A 14,766-nucleotide genomic window follows, 5' to 3' on the forward strand; every position below is an offset into this window, starting at 1 on the left:
CTGCTCTCCCCACCCCATCACTCTCTCACATTCCCCCTGCTCTCCTCCCTTCTCCTGCTCTCTCCTCCGCTCTCTCCTATATTTCTATATTTTCTATATTTCTCTATCAATTGTTCAAAATGTTATCTTTACTCTGTAATTTGTTACCGTTGTGTCAGCTAGAATTAGCTAGACATATTCTCTGTGAAGCCCTCTGAGACATGCTTGTGAATTAGGGCTATATAAATAAACTTGACTTGACTTGACAACAAACTAGCGTAAAAAGCAGAGGCGACTGCACCCCGAACGCCTCTCTTTCCAGCCAGGCAGGCACCGGTCAAAGAGATCTCTTTCCCCCAAGTCCAGTGGGTTTTCCCCATTTCACCTTCTTCCCCTGGAGATGTGTGGCTCCTGTGTGTCGCTCGCTCCTACTATATATATTATAATATATATATATATATATATATATATATATATATATATATATATAATATATATATATATATATATATAATATATATATATATTATATATATATCAGTATATATATTTATAATAACTATAATATAACTATAGTTCTCTGAGCCACACATCTCCAGGGGAAGAAGGAGAAAAGAGGGGAAACAGGGAAAACCCACTGGACTTGGGGGAAAGAGTTCTCTTTGAGGTGCCTGCGTGGCTGTGAAGGTGTTCAGCGTGCAGCGGAGTCGCCTCTGCTGTTCACGCTAGTTTGTTGTCAGGCGTGTCGGAGGACGGCGGTGAGGGGGCCGACCAATCAAATGAGTTTGGGGCGTGGTTTCATCTAAACCCCGTTGGGAAGAGGTCTCGCCCGGGCCCGGGGCATGGCCCTGGTAACTTTTGGAGTCCGATATAATATTCTTTTATGAATAAAAGCCTGTGTTTTTTCCTCCAAACTTACACTTCAAACCAAAAGAGTCAAACCATATTGGTCACCTGTCTCACTCTCCCCCACTGACAGCTGTCTCACTCTCCCCCACTGACAGCTGTCTCACTCTCCCCCACTGACAGCTGCCTCACTCTCCCCCACTGACAGCTGTCTCACTCTCCCCCACTGACATCTGTCTCACTCTCCCGCACTGACAGCTGTCTCACTCTCCCCCACTGACAGCTGTCTCACTCTCCCCCACTGACAGCTGTCTCACTCTCACCCACTGACAGCTGTCTCACTCTCACCCACTGACAGCTGTCTCACTCTCACCCACTGACAGCTGTCTCTCTCTCCCCCACTGACAGCTGTCTCACTCTCCCCCACTGACAGCTGTCTCACTCTCCCCCACTGACAGCTGTCTCACTCTCCCCCACTGACAGCTGTCTCACTCTCACCCACTGACAGCTGCGATGCGACATCAACCTATCAACCTCCATCGTTGAGTCCATCCTCACCTCCTCCATCAGCGTCTGGTATGCTGCTGCCACTCTCAAAGACATCAACAGACTTCAGCGCATCATCCGCTGTGCTGAGAAGATAATCGGATGCAACCTGCCATCCCTCCAGGACCTGCATGCAGCCAGGACACTGAAGCGGTCTCGCAAGATCATGGCCTGACCCCTCCCACCCCGGCCACAAACTCTTTAAGACACTCCCCCACGGCAAGAGACTGAGGTCTGCCAAGACCAGAACCACCCGCCACAAGACCAGCTTCTTCCCAACCGCCATCAGCCTCACCAACAAGACCCGGAAACCCCTTCCGCCAAGGACCTCACCAACAACCCCCCCCCCCCCCAACACACACACACACACACACACACAACCTCAGGGGTCTCAAACTCAAATGACCTGGGGGCCACTGAGTGTCCAGTCTTGTCACAAGGGGGCCACTTCAAGGATAAAAAAGAAAGAGAAAAATGCAACCGTTCGAATTCTCAACATTAACAATTTATTTGAGGGCCTTTTTCTTTTTTTAGGGACAATGCACATTACTAAATGAGCCAGTGTTCATTTTCAACTGTCCCTTGGAACTCCAGTTAGAATTAGAACTGATCATAAATGTCACTTGACAGCTCAGTAATCCTCTCTGCCACTGTGTTGGCTGAGAGGATTACAACACCCCCCCCCCCCCACACACACACACACACACACACACACACAGTGTTGGCTGAGAGGCTGATGTTGCTTAACACTTTCAGTGCCACGGCCCTTGGGCAAAAGGTTGCTTGCTGTGCCACATAGGCCGCAATGCATTTTAAAACAGTCATATAATTTCTTTAATAATTACTATGTAAACACTGAACACGCACAAATAACGATGAGACTCTCTTCTATCACCTGCAAAAAAAAGTTTATTGATCCCATTTTCCGTTCTTTAGTTATGAGCCGGAGAAGATAGCTTGATTGAACGAAAAACAGAGCTTTTTTTCTACGAGCTGAGATAATGAGCCTTTTGTGAAATTAAACATTTCAAGCACATCACTGACTCTGAAGCTAATTTTCTGATGTAGTCACACCTCAAAAATAATTTCCTTCAATAAAACAGTGAAGGCAAGGGAATTTTGTTTGGAAGAATAATATTTTTAGCTGAAACCAGCAGCGCTGGCGCCTGCATGCGCTGCTGGTTGCAGCTTCTTGCTGATCTTTTGCTGCTGGTGGGCATCGGATATTCTGGCTTGCGTTTGCCAACCCTGTCCTGCTGTCTGGGTCTGTGTTGTGTACTTGGCTCTGCGTGCCCACCTCCCCCCCTCCTCCTCCCCCCCCCCGTTGTGGGAGGAGTGTCTCTCTGCTCTGCTCGGCTCAGACATAGGGCTCAGCCCTGCTGTTTTCTCTGCCTGTGCTCAGCACTGAAAAAGTCCGCTAGATCCTGCTTTTTTACAGCCGCGTGTACCAGCTCCCATGCTTCGAGTTGAGAATAATAACAAATCCACGGCTGATCATGTGTTGCAGCGGACACGGAGGCTGTTGCAGCGGACACCGAGGTACTCAATTGTGATAGCAGATTGGCTGCTGCAGGGGCACAGCTAAACGTTGCTTCAATGAAGCCGCTGCATACGGACGGATGCGATGCGATTTCCTTCCCCCCAATGACTTCTTCTGTGTGTTTCACTCCACGTTCTCTCATCTGGAGAGCGCTGTCGCCACCTAAGGGTTCTGTAAAATAGGTTAGACACATTCAATACCTCTGAATATTGTAAGAGGCGATGTAAGAGGCATAGATCGACACCCCCCCGTCAAAAAAAAAAATTCGAGTTATTGACGCCATTTGGCGTCGCTGGCACTCTACGGTAAATTTCTAATGACGCCATATGGCGTCGCTGGCACTGAATGTGTTAAGTGACTTTTTGTCTCCCGCTAGCCTGGAGTGTGAAGCCGTGTTGCCAGATACTACTGACGGTTTCCAGTACAAAGAGTTCAAAAACCGCCAAAATGCACACAAAACAGCCCAAGGAACTGCACATCCATTAGGGGTGGGGGAAAAAATCGATACACCACAGTATCGCGATATTTTGCCTGACGATATTGTATCGATATTTGGACGCCAAGTACCGATATTGCAAAAAAAAAAAAAAAAAAAAAATTGCAGGCCATGCCAGGCCACCGGGCTACTATAAACTTTAGTTCCAAGGCCAGCAGTAAACAAACGGTAGCATATTTTCATTTTGTTTTAACAGTAACAGTTTTGTCATAACAGTAATTTACAAATTCCCCAGTTACTGAATGGACTGCACAAGATGTTTTGTGTAAGTGAAGTAAAGTTGCAAAAACTACCTACCGTAAGTACAGTAGTCCACACACACATCCAGGTGGACTGTAAGTAGACTGTAACAAACAGTTCAGTTTGTCAGGTGCATGCAACTATGACATGACTTTATGAAAGTTGTTGGTCTGTCTACTTGACAATGTTGCTGCAATAAAATGGTTGAAGTCAGATGTACAGACTGAAAAATTGTTCTTATATAAACCAGATGTTGACAAAGTTTTCCTTTGGGGACATCATTTGCAGTTGAAAAAGTAAGAAATCGCAATATATCGAAATATCGCAATATTCAATATATCGCAATATCGATATATCGCAATATCGAAAATATCGCAGTATCGCAATACTATCGTATCGTGACTCAAGTATCGTTTCAGTATCGTATCGTGGGCATCTGGTGATTCCCACCCCTAACATCTATGTCAATTTATCTGGCAACCCCGGTGTGAAGTGCGCCTCGGGAGCCTCTCTGTGTTTTACAACGAGCGGAGGTGTGTGATTTCACTAGAACTTCATATCAAGTCGCGGGCCGTATGAAATCGTTTTAGGGGCCGTGTCTGGTCCGGGGGCCGTGAGTTTGAGACCCCTGCACTACCTCTGCCTGAACTCAGCTGAACCCCCCCCCCCCCCCCTTCCCCATAAAACTGTAACTCATATCTAATTTAATGCCTGTTTAACTGGGACTGGAAATTCATGTAAATTCCCTGCACATTTAATGCCTATTTAACTTAGACTGTAAATTCAATGTAAACTCTTATTTAACTCCGACTGTAAATTCATGTAAATCCACTGCCTACTTAACGTCTATTTAACTCAGTCTGTAAATCTCATGTAAATTCAACGTAAATTCATATTTAATATCCACAGAACACTTCACCACTCATGCACATATTGGATATATTTACTCGATTTAATTTCATACTGTGGCAATAAAAGTGATTCTGATTCTGAAAGTGAGTCTGAACCTATCACTTGCATTGTTTATCAACGTCAAGGATGTCACCTGTGTGCACAGCCTAAACGGCGGGTCATTAGAGTAGCCTGATTATGCGCAAAAATTAAGAGGCAGAAGCACCTGAACAAATATTTGAATTTTTCAAATGGCTCATTTCCACCACATATAACAGCACAGTACAGCTCTACTCTACTCGATCTGGTCTTACTCATCTCTACTTGATATAGACTCTGTTTCCATAGCAAGTTTACTCGCCTCCGCCCACACCTGGTCGTCATAGAGACCGCATATCTGCCCTCCGCCCATAGCCCAAGTAGCCTATAATAGGGCTGCACGATATTGGAAAAAACTGACATTGCAATATTTTTTTATTCTGCGATATATATTGCGATATGAAAAAATACAGGAATTTTCACCAAAAGTCTTGAATAGGTCTATCAAGCCTTGCCTGTTTAAGAAGATGGCCTAGTGGGTAACGTGCACGGTTGACGTAGTAGGAAGTGAGTGTGTTTTTAGCCACAGCCAGGGTGAGTTGCAGGATCCTAAGTGAGTAAAAGTACTATAGTTAGTAGGAAAAGAGCTTAGAACGTCACAGAGAGGGCAGGGCGTGCATAGGCTATGAGTTAATTTGCCTTATTTGACATTGCACGCTCTGCGATGTGACTATTGCGCATGTGCACATTGCGATGACGATGCTGAAACGATATATTGTGCAGCCCTAGCCTATAATGTATAACGTTAAAATTAAATCCCTACACTGAACTTTTAAACTGTTTATGAAATACTGGTGCCTCTAAATGACCTACAGTGTAGGGGAGGTCCGGGACGAATTAAGCAGGGGGACGGAATTACCGTAAATTCCGGACTATAAGCCGTGGCTTTTTCCCCGTTTTTTGGCCTTTTTTGGCCCCTGCGGCTTATATAACGGTGCGGCTTATCTATGGATTTTTTCCAAAAAAAAAAAAAAAAATCTCTCTTTTTTAGCACTCTTTCTAACTATAAATCCACTTCTGTTTTAATTTCCTCTCTTGCCCTCTTTTCACCACACCACGGACACTGTGTGCACTGTAAAAAAAAACACAGGTGGTGTTGTGTTATGTTGTTTTGTTGAAATGTTAATAAATGGGAGCTTCCTCAAACAGCCATCTCTTTCCCGACAATCCCCTCTGTGCATGAACCCTTACATATGGTAATTAAACATTAAAACACAATTAAAAAAAAAAAAAAAAAACATTAAAACACCCGCGGCTTATAGTCCGGTGCGGCTTATATATGTAACAAACAGGCAATTTTGCAGGTGCGGCTTATACTCCGGTGTGCCTTATAGTCCGGAATTTACGGTAGCTTGTCCTCATATACTATCTTTGACAAAACCCAGGAAGACGATTCTTTCCCCCCATGTTACACTTCCTGGTACCTCACTTCCTGTGAAGTTTCAGCTCGGCCAGTCAGTGGATGGCGGAGATATCCGCAAAAACGTTGCCTTTTCGTCTTATTTTCAAATGCGAGTAAAATATTGCAAACTGTGTATTTTTCTATTAGCGTGTTGGAATTTATTTATTTAATGCTGCTAACGCTATTCATCTGTTAGACCTATCGGTAGACTACAGCTCAATGATTGTTTTGTGTGTAATGTTAGCATATCCTTTGTGCTAGCTTAGCTTTCATCCAGGGAAACGCACGGGGGACAAATAAAGCACTTTGCTCCAATTGCCTTGAACAGGCTATGCATTTATCTGTGCTTGCAGGACAATGCCTCGCATAAGGAAGAGGACCACGGACAGAGGGCAAAAAAATGCACACATTCAAATATTTCTTTGGATAAGCCATTTAAGGGAGGTAAAATATTGATCACATCACATCAGCAAAATATATAGATAGACGTTATAATTATATTAATTTGCAACATATAACATATTAAAATGTATTTCATAATACTTAGTTTCTTAGATGACCAAAAGATGAAGGAATTAATGCCAGAAAAAAATTGTTACCTGGCTGTTTTTGTGCCTTTTTCACAACCGCTACATTAGTCCCCCGCCTGTGCTTTATTTGCAAATTAAGCATTGCGCAGCTTCTGGTTGCCATCTGATGACGTCTGATGTATTGACCCATGGAACGAAACTACGGTTGGTATTGCCAGAGGACATGTGTAGGTTGCTTACATGAAAATATTATAACTCCAGCTGAAACAATCTTTACACAATGACAAAAAAAACAAAAAGTGCTTCATTCGTCCCGGACCTCCCCTACATGGGCAAATGTGAAAATCGGCTAGGAGAATGGATATCACTTTGTTGTTACTCAAACTCACATGCATGCAATGCGCGGAGGACGGGAGAGGCGCGACGGGGAGAACCCCAGTGGCAGCTCACCAGGCAAGACCGCGGCTTCGCTAAACCCCCGCCTGCGGCCTAGCGGACTTTTTCTCTCTCAAAACAATTGAAAACCACCGTCATGTTAAAACTGAGCAAGGAGATCGATTTTATTTCACCACAGCCGAAGGCAGCGACACAAAATAAATAACTTCCGGAAATAACAGAAGAGAAGGTAAGCAGGTAAGCCCCACTAAACTGGTATCCAGCATTGACAGTAGATGCCTACAGTAAACACGATTCTGCCTGACCAATCAGTCGTCTGCAGTGTTTTCACGTCACCGTATGGTACCGGGTCCACAGCCCTGGAACCTCAACAGAGCAGGGACCAAAAGCAGCACGACTCAACCCCGACTCAACCCGGGCTGTCCACGTTTTTGATCGGTGGAATGAGACAAAAAAGCGAGACGAGCTGTGCGGGGCCGCGTTGATACCAGCGGTGGAAATGGGCCAAAAGTGATGAGCGCTAATGTTAACCCTGACTGTTCAATCAAGTAACCGTTAGTCCACCTCCTCCTCCTCCAAGGCACACTGAGTCCAACCGGACCGGCCACTGTTCCAGTGAGTGCTGCAGAACCTACAGAACCTATACATTACTGACAGTCGTCATGGTGTGGCTGGGCTGTCGTGCGTTGTCTCAGTGTGCGGGTGCGAGTGATAATGAGTATGATGTTGAGTGATAATGAGTATGATGTTGAGTGATAATGAGTATGATGTTGAGTGATAATGAGTATGATGTTGAGTGATAATGAGTATGATGTTGATTTAGACTTGTCTGTGACAGGATGTGTTTTGGTTGTGGACTGGCTGCTTGTTGTTCTGTGTGTTTCTGTGTAAATAGGCTCAGTCTGTTCCGTTGTGTCAATTTGAGTGTGGGTTCATGTCAGCAAGTGTGTTTCAACGGCCTGTGTGTGTTCATCATGCATGTGGCGGACCTGGCAGTGTGTGGTGACTGTATGTTACTCAATATTGATACATCAGTAATATAGACCTATGGCTGTTTCAATGCATATGCACCCCCCCCCCTAACCCCTATCAGTAATATAGACCTATGGCTGTTTCAATGCATATGCACCCCCCCCCCCCTAACCCCTATCAGTAATATAGACCTATGGCTCTTTCAATGCATATGCACCCCCCCCCCAACCCCTCAGTAATATAGACCTATGGCTGTTTCAATGCATATGCACCCCCCCCCTAACCCCTCAGTAATATAGACCTATGGCTGTTTCAATGCATATGCACCCCCCCCCCCCCTAACCCATCAGTAATATAGACCTATGGCTGTTTCAATGCATATGCACCCCCCCCCTAACCCATCAGTAATATAGACCTATGGCTGTTTCAATGCATATGCACCCCCCCCCCTAACCCCTCAGTAATATAGACCTATGGCTGTTTCAATGCATATGCACCACCCCCCCCCCTAACCCCTATCAGTAATATAGACCTATGACTGTTTCAATGCATATGCACCCCCCCCCCCCTAACCCCTATCAGTAATATAGACCTATGGCTGTTTCAATGCATATGCACCCCCCCCCCTAACCCCTCAGTAATATAGACCTATGGCTGTTTCAATGCATATGCACCCCCCCCCTAACCCCTCAGTAATATAGACCTATGGCTGTTTCAATGCATATGCACCCCCCCCCCCCCCTAACCCCTCAGTAATATAGACCTATGGCTGTTTCAATGCATATGCACCCCCCCCCCCTAACCCCTCAGTAATATAGACCTATGGCTGTTTCAATGCATATGCACCCCCCCCTAACCCCTCAGTAATATAGACCTATGGCTGTTTCAATGCATATGCACCCCCCCCCCTAACCCCTCAGTAATATAGACCTATGGCTGTTTCAATGCATATGCACCCCCCCCCTAACCCATCAGTAATATAGACCTATGGCTGTTTCAATGCATGTGCACCCCCCCCCTAACCCCTCAGTAATATAGACCTATGGCTGTTTCAATGCATATGCACCCCCCCCCTAACCCCTCAGTAATATAGACCTATGGCTGTTTCAATGCATATGCACCCCCCCCCTAACCCCTATCAGTAATATAGACCTATGGCTGTTTCAATGCATATGCACCCCCCCCCCCTATCAGTAATATAGACCTATGGCTGTTTCAATGCATATGCACCCCCCCCCCCTAACCCCTATCAGTAATATAGACCTATGGCTGTTTCAATGCATATGCACCCCCCCCCCCTAACCCCTCAGTAATATAGACCTATGGCTGTTTCAATGCATATGCACCCCCCCCCCCTAACCCCTCAGTAATATAGACCTATGGCTGACAATGTACTGATTGTCTTACATTGATTTGATGTTTTATATTGATGCGTGTGGTGTGTATGGATGTGATGTTTTATAGTGAGAGGGAAATGTCAATAGCGTTATTAACATGATTTGTACAAGTTATTATACTATAATAACTTGTACAAATCATGTTAATAACGCTAATATTAATATTTTCACAGCCCAATGTTGGCAGCGGTTGGCAGGTATGGATAGTCACGAATGAGAAGTAACGTTATCAGTTCTGAGGCTAGACTGGTGATAAATTAGCCCTTAGCAGGAACGCTGGTAATTCCGATCATCATCATCAGATCTGAATCAGCAGCGCTCCTGCTATTGGGCTAGTGATAGATATGAATTGCCCGACATTATTTATAATGGGAAGAATACCATATAGTTGAGTTTGCACATGGATGTAGCGTTAGCTAGCTACAGCCAGCAGAGCCATTAGCTGAACTGAAGCAGTGACGTTAGCTAGCGAGCTAACGTACTGTTAGCAAACGCTCAAAAGTGTCGGCTTACCATCTTTAAACTGGTGTCTTCGACGGGTCAGTGTCAACGCTCACTAAACCTTGAAACAGCGTCAGCTGCTAACAGAAACAACAACTTCAAAGCAGAAAGTGTCCGTGTTGTTTATCCACGCTGCTCCTTCTTCACCATGCTGCAGCAGAGACCTTTAATATTAGACACTCCCCACTCCAGGCTCCAAGAGATTTAACTCTTCCGGTCTCCTAAATGGGCGGAGTCCTCGGCTTGTGATTGGCTGAGTGACTCGTCTCATAAGGGGGCGTGACAGTGGTGGAACCTCCGTGGCAGATAGCCTACAGGAAGTGACTGGAAGTTGGGATGTCTCTATCTATCTCTATGTAGGAATTCATTCATTTCAAAATTCGATGTCTGAAAGAGACCCTCAATCGCCCAATTTAGAATATAATGATATTACATTTGGAGTTATAATGAAAGATAAACAAATTGAAATTATGTACAATAGTTTAAATATTTTGGCTAAACAATTTATTCACCGATGTAGATTTCAAAATGCCAGACCCCTGTTCTTAGTATTCATGAATGAGATAATTAACTTTAAGAAAGCCTTGAAATATGTTAAAACCAAACAAGCATGGAGTGTGTACCAAAACATGCATATCTTGATTCCTGCTTAGAACTCTGACTTAATGTTTTTGTTCTATTTATTTATTTTGTTGTTTTATTTGATTGTTTGTTCCAATTTTGTAAATGCTTAGTCTGAATTGTTAGATACAATCATTTCCTAATCAAATTGTTTGTTTTTATGCAAATAACCACTATAGATGACAATAACAAAGGAAAAGAATAATTGAAAGAATTTTGGATTGTTTACTGCTTCAAGGCGGTTGAAATTATTTTTCGGGATGGTGGCGATGTCATGAAAAAACTGATAACAAATTGATGCGCAATCACAATGTAACGACGAGCCGCGGTAGTGATCTTAAACAAAAATGTGATATTGAGTAAAATGGGGTATGGATAAATAGACAATCATCTAAGTGCCTTAAAACTAATGAAAAGAAAACATGCAAAGTCTCTCCTCAAAGCTTATACAGATCTGGAAATCTTTGAGAACCTCTAGCGTAAATATGGACGATTAGTTTATTATTTCAATTTAACTTTTATTTATTTTAGTATTATTATTTATTTTGTTTTGTTTCCCTATAATAGTGAAATAAACCTTGTCTCAAATGTGAGAATGTAGAGCGTCCAAACACAATGTATGCTGTGCTGAAATGGAAGGATGAGGAAACCAATGGGTTATCAAAATATAACAATCTTTATTAATAATTTAAGGCACCATCAGCCTTACACACAGGTAAGGGACACAGTCTGCGTTCTAAATCCCCCCTTTTGAATGCCAGCAACATAGGCTACTCCCGTGTATGGGCTAATTGCCAAAACCACAGCAAAACCACAGCAAATCCACCCCTCCAGTTTAGGGCACTGCAAATGAGCACTGCAACTCACACCACAAATCTCACCCCACAAGGGCACACTAAGATTGCACTGCAAACGTCATCACTTCACTGCAAACGTATAGGTAGACCAGTCTATACGGCGCACATGCGCATCCTCAGGAACAGTTAAATAACCCAGCTGCCCCCCCCCCCCCCCCCCCCCCGCAATGTGTGGCTATATGTGCGACTTTAAAACACATATAACATTAATCTACACATCACATAAAAGACAGAGGACATAAATCAAAATGTATATATTTCTTTTTAAAAGCACTTTTGTCCACAAGTGTAAGACCTCCCCCCAGTCATTTTTGCAAGTCCAAGTCAAGTCTCAAGTCTTTACAAGTCGAAGTCAAGTCGCAAGTCTTTGAGGACAAGTCTCAAGCCAAGTCTCAAGTCACTGTATGTGTGACTAGTCCCCATCTTTATCATACTGTGAGGATGTTTTTGAATTTATCTCACTGAAATAAAACTTTACTCTGAAAAGGCTTTCTTCTCCCAAGTATGTCTTTGAGTCATTGAAAAACACTATAAAATAATAATAATAATATTAATAATAATAATAATAATAATAATAATAATAATAATAATAATAATAATAATATTATTATTATTATTATTATTATTATTATTATTATTATTATTATTATTATTATTATTATTATTATTATGTCATCTATAGTGGTTATTTGCATAAAAACACAGTTTGCTTAGGAAATGATTATATCTTTTTTTAATAGGTAGCTTGCTTTGATTTAATAAAATGTACCTAATTTGTAACTTGAGTTAGCCTACTTTTGCAGCACTGAAGCAAAGCAGACAAGGCAGGACGATAAGTAGGCTACAAGCAAGACAGGCAGATGTCTTCATTCCGTCTGAAACAATACGTTCATGGGGATAAAACGTTACGTCGCCCACACGTTTGGTCGCAAAATAACCCCCACTTGCTAAATTAATGGACATTTGCTAACTAACGTTAACGTTAATAACGACTAGCTTAGGCCAGCGGTAGTGCATCTATAGGCTACTATCTAGGTAAAGTCCCCTGAGTGCATTACTGTACATCCCAGCCATACATCCCAGCCATATATATATATATATATATATATATATGTGTGTGTGTGTGTGTGTGTGTGTGTGTGTGTGTGTGTGTGTGTGTGTGTGTGTGTGTGTGTGTGTGTGTGTGTGTGTATGTGTATATATATATATATATATATATATATATATACATATATATATATACCCATCTTATATATATATATATATATATATATATATATATATATATATATATATATATATATATATATAAGATGGGTAGGCTAGCTTACTATTATTTAACATGCATACAGTCACTGGTGTAGTTTTTTTTTATCTTTGCACTGACTGCAATTATTGCACGGTTGCACAAATAATATGCAAGAAATTAGATTTAAACTGCAACTGCACACAAAAAAGTGCAGTTGAACACCACATTGTAAAATCATATGTCACATATTGTATTTGTTGTGTTCTTTTCATAGGTGGTGAAGGCTCCTACACCTGTGCTGCTGCTGAGTGGGAACCCCTTCAGTGCCGAATGTGAAATCTCCCTCCACATGGATGGAGTTGACTTAGCAAGGCCAGATGACATCTCAAAAGGAGTTGGTGCCCTAGTGGGGATCTACTTCATCTTTGGAGTGAAGTATCCAGAGACTGTGAGAAAGACTCTAATTTTGCACCAGAGGAAGTTTGTGTGTGTTGGGGGGGGGGGGGGGGGGGATGGGTGGCGGTGTCATTTTAGGAAGAAGCTACTGGTTGAAAAATTCACTTGAATGGCAAGTGCTGTTTGCCATTTGTTTCCACCACCATCTGCATACTTCTCAGCAAGACCCATGAGAGACCTTTAACAGCTTTGTCCATGTTGCTCGGTTTAGAACGTTCCACTCGAATGAAATAACTGAGCTCTTGTAACAAGTACTGGGTGATTTGGGAGCTAGACATGAGTTTAAACTGTGTTCTAAAGTGGTTATTTATGTTTACAGTGTGCAATGTTTGTATATTTTTGCACCTGGTGTAAACTGGTTTTTGAAGTGGTTTTGATGAAAGTATATCTGCACAAAGCTTAACTGTCCACTTGCTTTACCCTTCCCTGGGAACTGGTGCATATAAGGCATACAGAGCTCACTATAACCATGATAAGGTTATACAGTAGTGTTGTTATGGTCACCAACAGCTGTGCTTCATTGGTTGACTTAACCCTTCATTTAACCACCCTGGTTACATACAAAAGCTATACAAAGTGTCACTTTGGAATGTTTTTGTTGACAAAATAATTTATTGTATTTTATCCCTGACATAATTGTTAGTGTCTTATCCCTGTGTAATGTGTATTTATTGAGTTTATTACAATTCTAAAAAATAAAACCTTGCTTAAAAGACAGCTGTTGTTTCTTCACCATCAATTAATATTATTATTATTATTAATATTATTATTATTATTATTATTATTATTATTATTATTATTATTATTATTATTATTATTAACAATAATAATATATTAAGAACATCACAGCAGACATTTTTAAAGGTTCTTCAAAGAGCTTCAAAAGGTTCCTCAAGTAACCCCAAGAGCGGGGTTCTTCGAAGAACCTTTTCTTGAAGGTTCCTTCAAAGCACCTAGGGGTTCCTCCACAGCAACAAGCTGAAGAACCCTTAAAGGTTCCTCCAGGAACTTATAGTTTTAACAGTGCACCCGTCCGCCCTCCACTACGAGTGCAAAAGCTGTTTTGCTCGGCTGGGCGGCCCGTATGCCTAAAGATTCTGAGAATCCTCTCAGAGAGCTCCTAACTTAGCCTAAAAATTCCTAGCAAGGAGTCTTAGCTTAGGAGTGATTCCAGAACATTCTCAGAGAACTCTGAGCAAGGAATGGACAGAAACTCCTATCTTAGTGAGGAGGTGTGGTTGACCCCGTTGCCAGGTATGAGTCATCATTTCAAAAGCTGTGATTGGTTGATCCTAAAAGCTATAGATAAAAATACACTTTTGGTGATAATGGGCATAGACTGGACCGCCAAATCAATAAACTTAATCATAGAATCTAATCTCTATGAAGACTGTGTAATTATAAATAATATTTTACATAAAAAGAAAATCTCTGTTAAATGAATATAGTAAGCTATACTTCAAAATTATCTTAAAAAATGTGTGAAAACTCAGGCCCACTTGCACAGTATTCACTGATAGTTATATTTATTTGCTTACATTTATTTACCATGCTGGTAATTTTTGCACTTTCAACTTTCCAACTCCATTTGGTATTAACGAGGGTAAAATGGCTCAGCTTTCATCAATGTCTGTGATTGCTGACCGGCCTATAAGAAGCAGTGTTGGTTGGCATTCAAATCTACCACAAACCAGTGAACAGCAATGGAGAAGAAAAGAACAAGGAAACCCAACTGGACAGAGGAACAG

General features: G+C 42.2%; 1 protein-coding gene across 1 annotated transcript in view; it reads right to left on the reverse strand.

The window, feature by feature from the left end:
* The window catches only part of LOC310771505 (protein LTV1 homolog), a gene marked incomplete at its 3' end in the record, with an annotated part of 65,634 nt that extends 55,643 nt beyond the window's left edge, over positions 1-9,991 (reverse strand). The window contains exon 1 of the mRNA XM_083664101.1: positions 9,848-9,991. Within this exon, the coding sequence (XP_083520227.1) occupies positions 9,848-9,850 (3 nt within the window). The 5' untranslated portion in view covers positions 9,851-9,991. The remainder of the gene's footprint in view (positions 1-9,847) is intronic.
* Between the last annotated feature and the right edge of the window lie 4,775 nt (positions 9,992-14,766).

The sequence above is a fragment of the Poromitra crassiceps genome (genome assembly GCF_964638095.1).
Source record: "Poromitra crassiceps genome assembly, contig: HAP1_SCAFFOLD_714, whole genome shotgun sequence".
NCBI lineage: Eukaryota > Metazoa > Chordata > Actinopteri > Beryciformes > Melamphaidae > Poromitra > Poromitra crassiceps.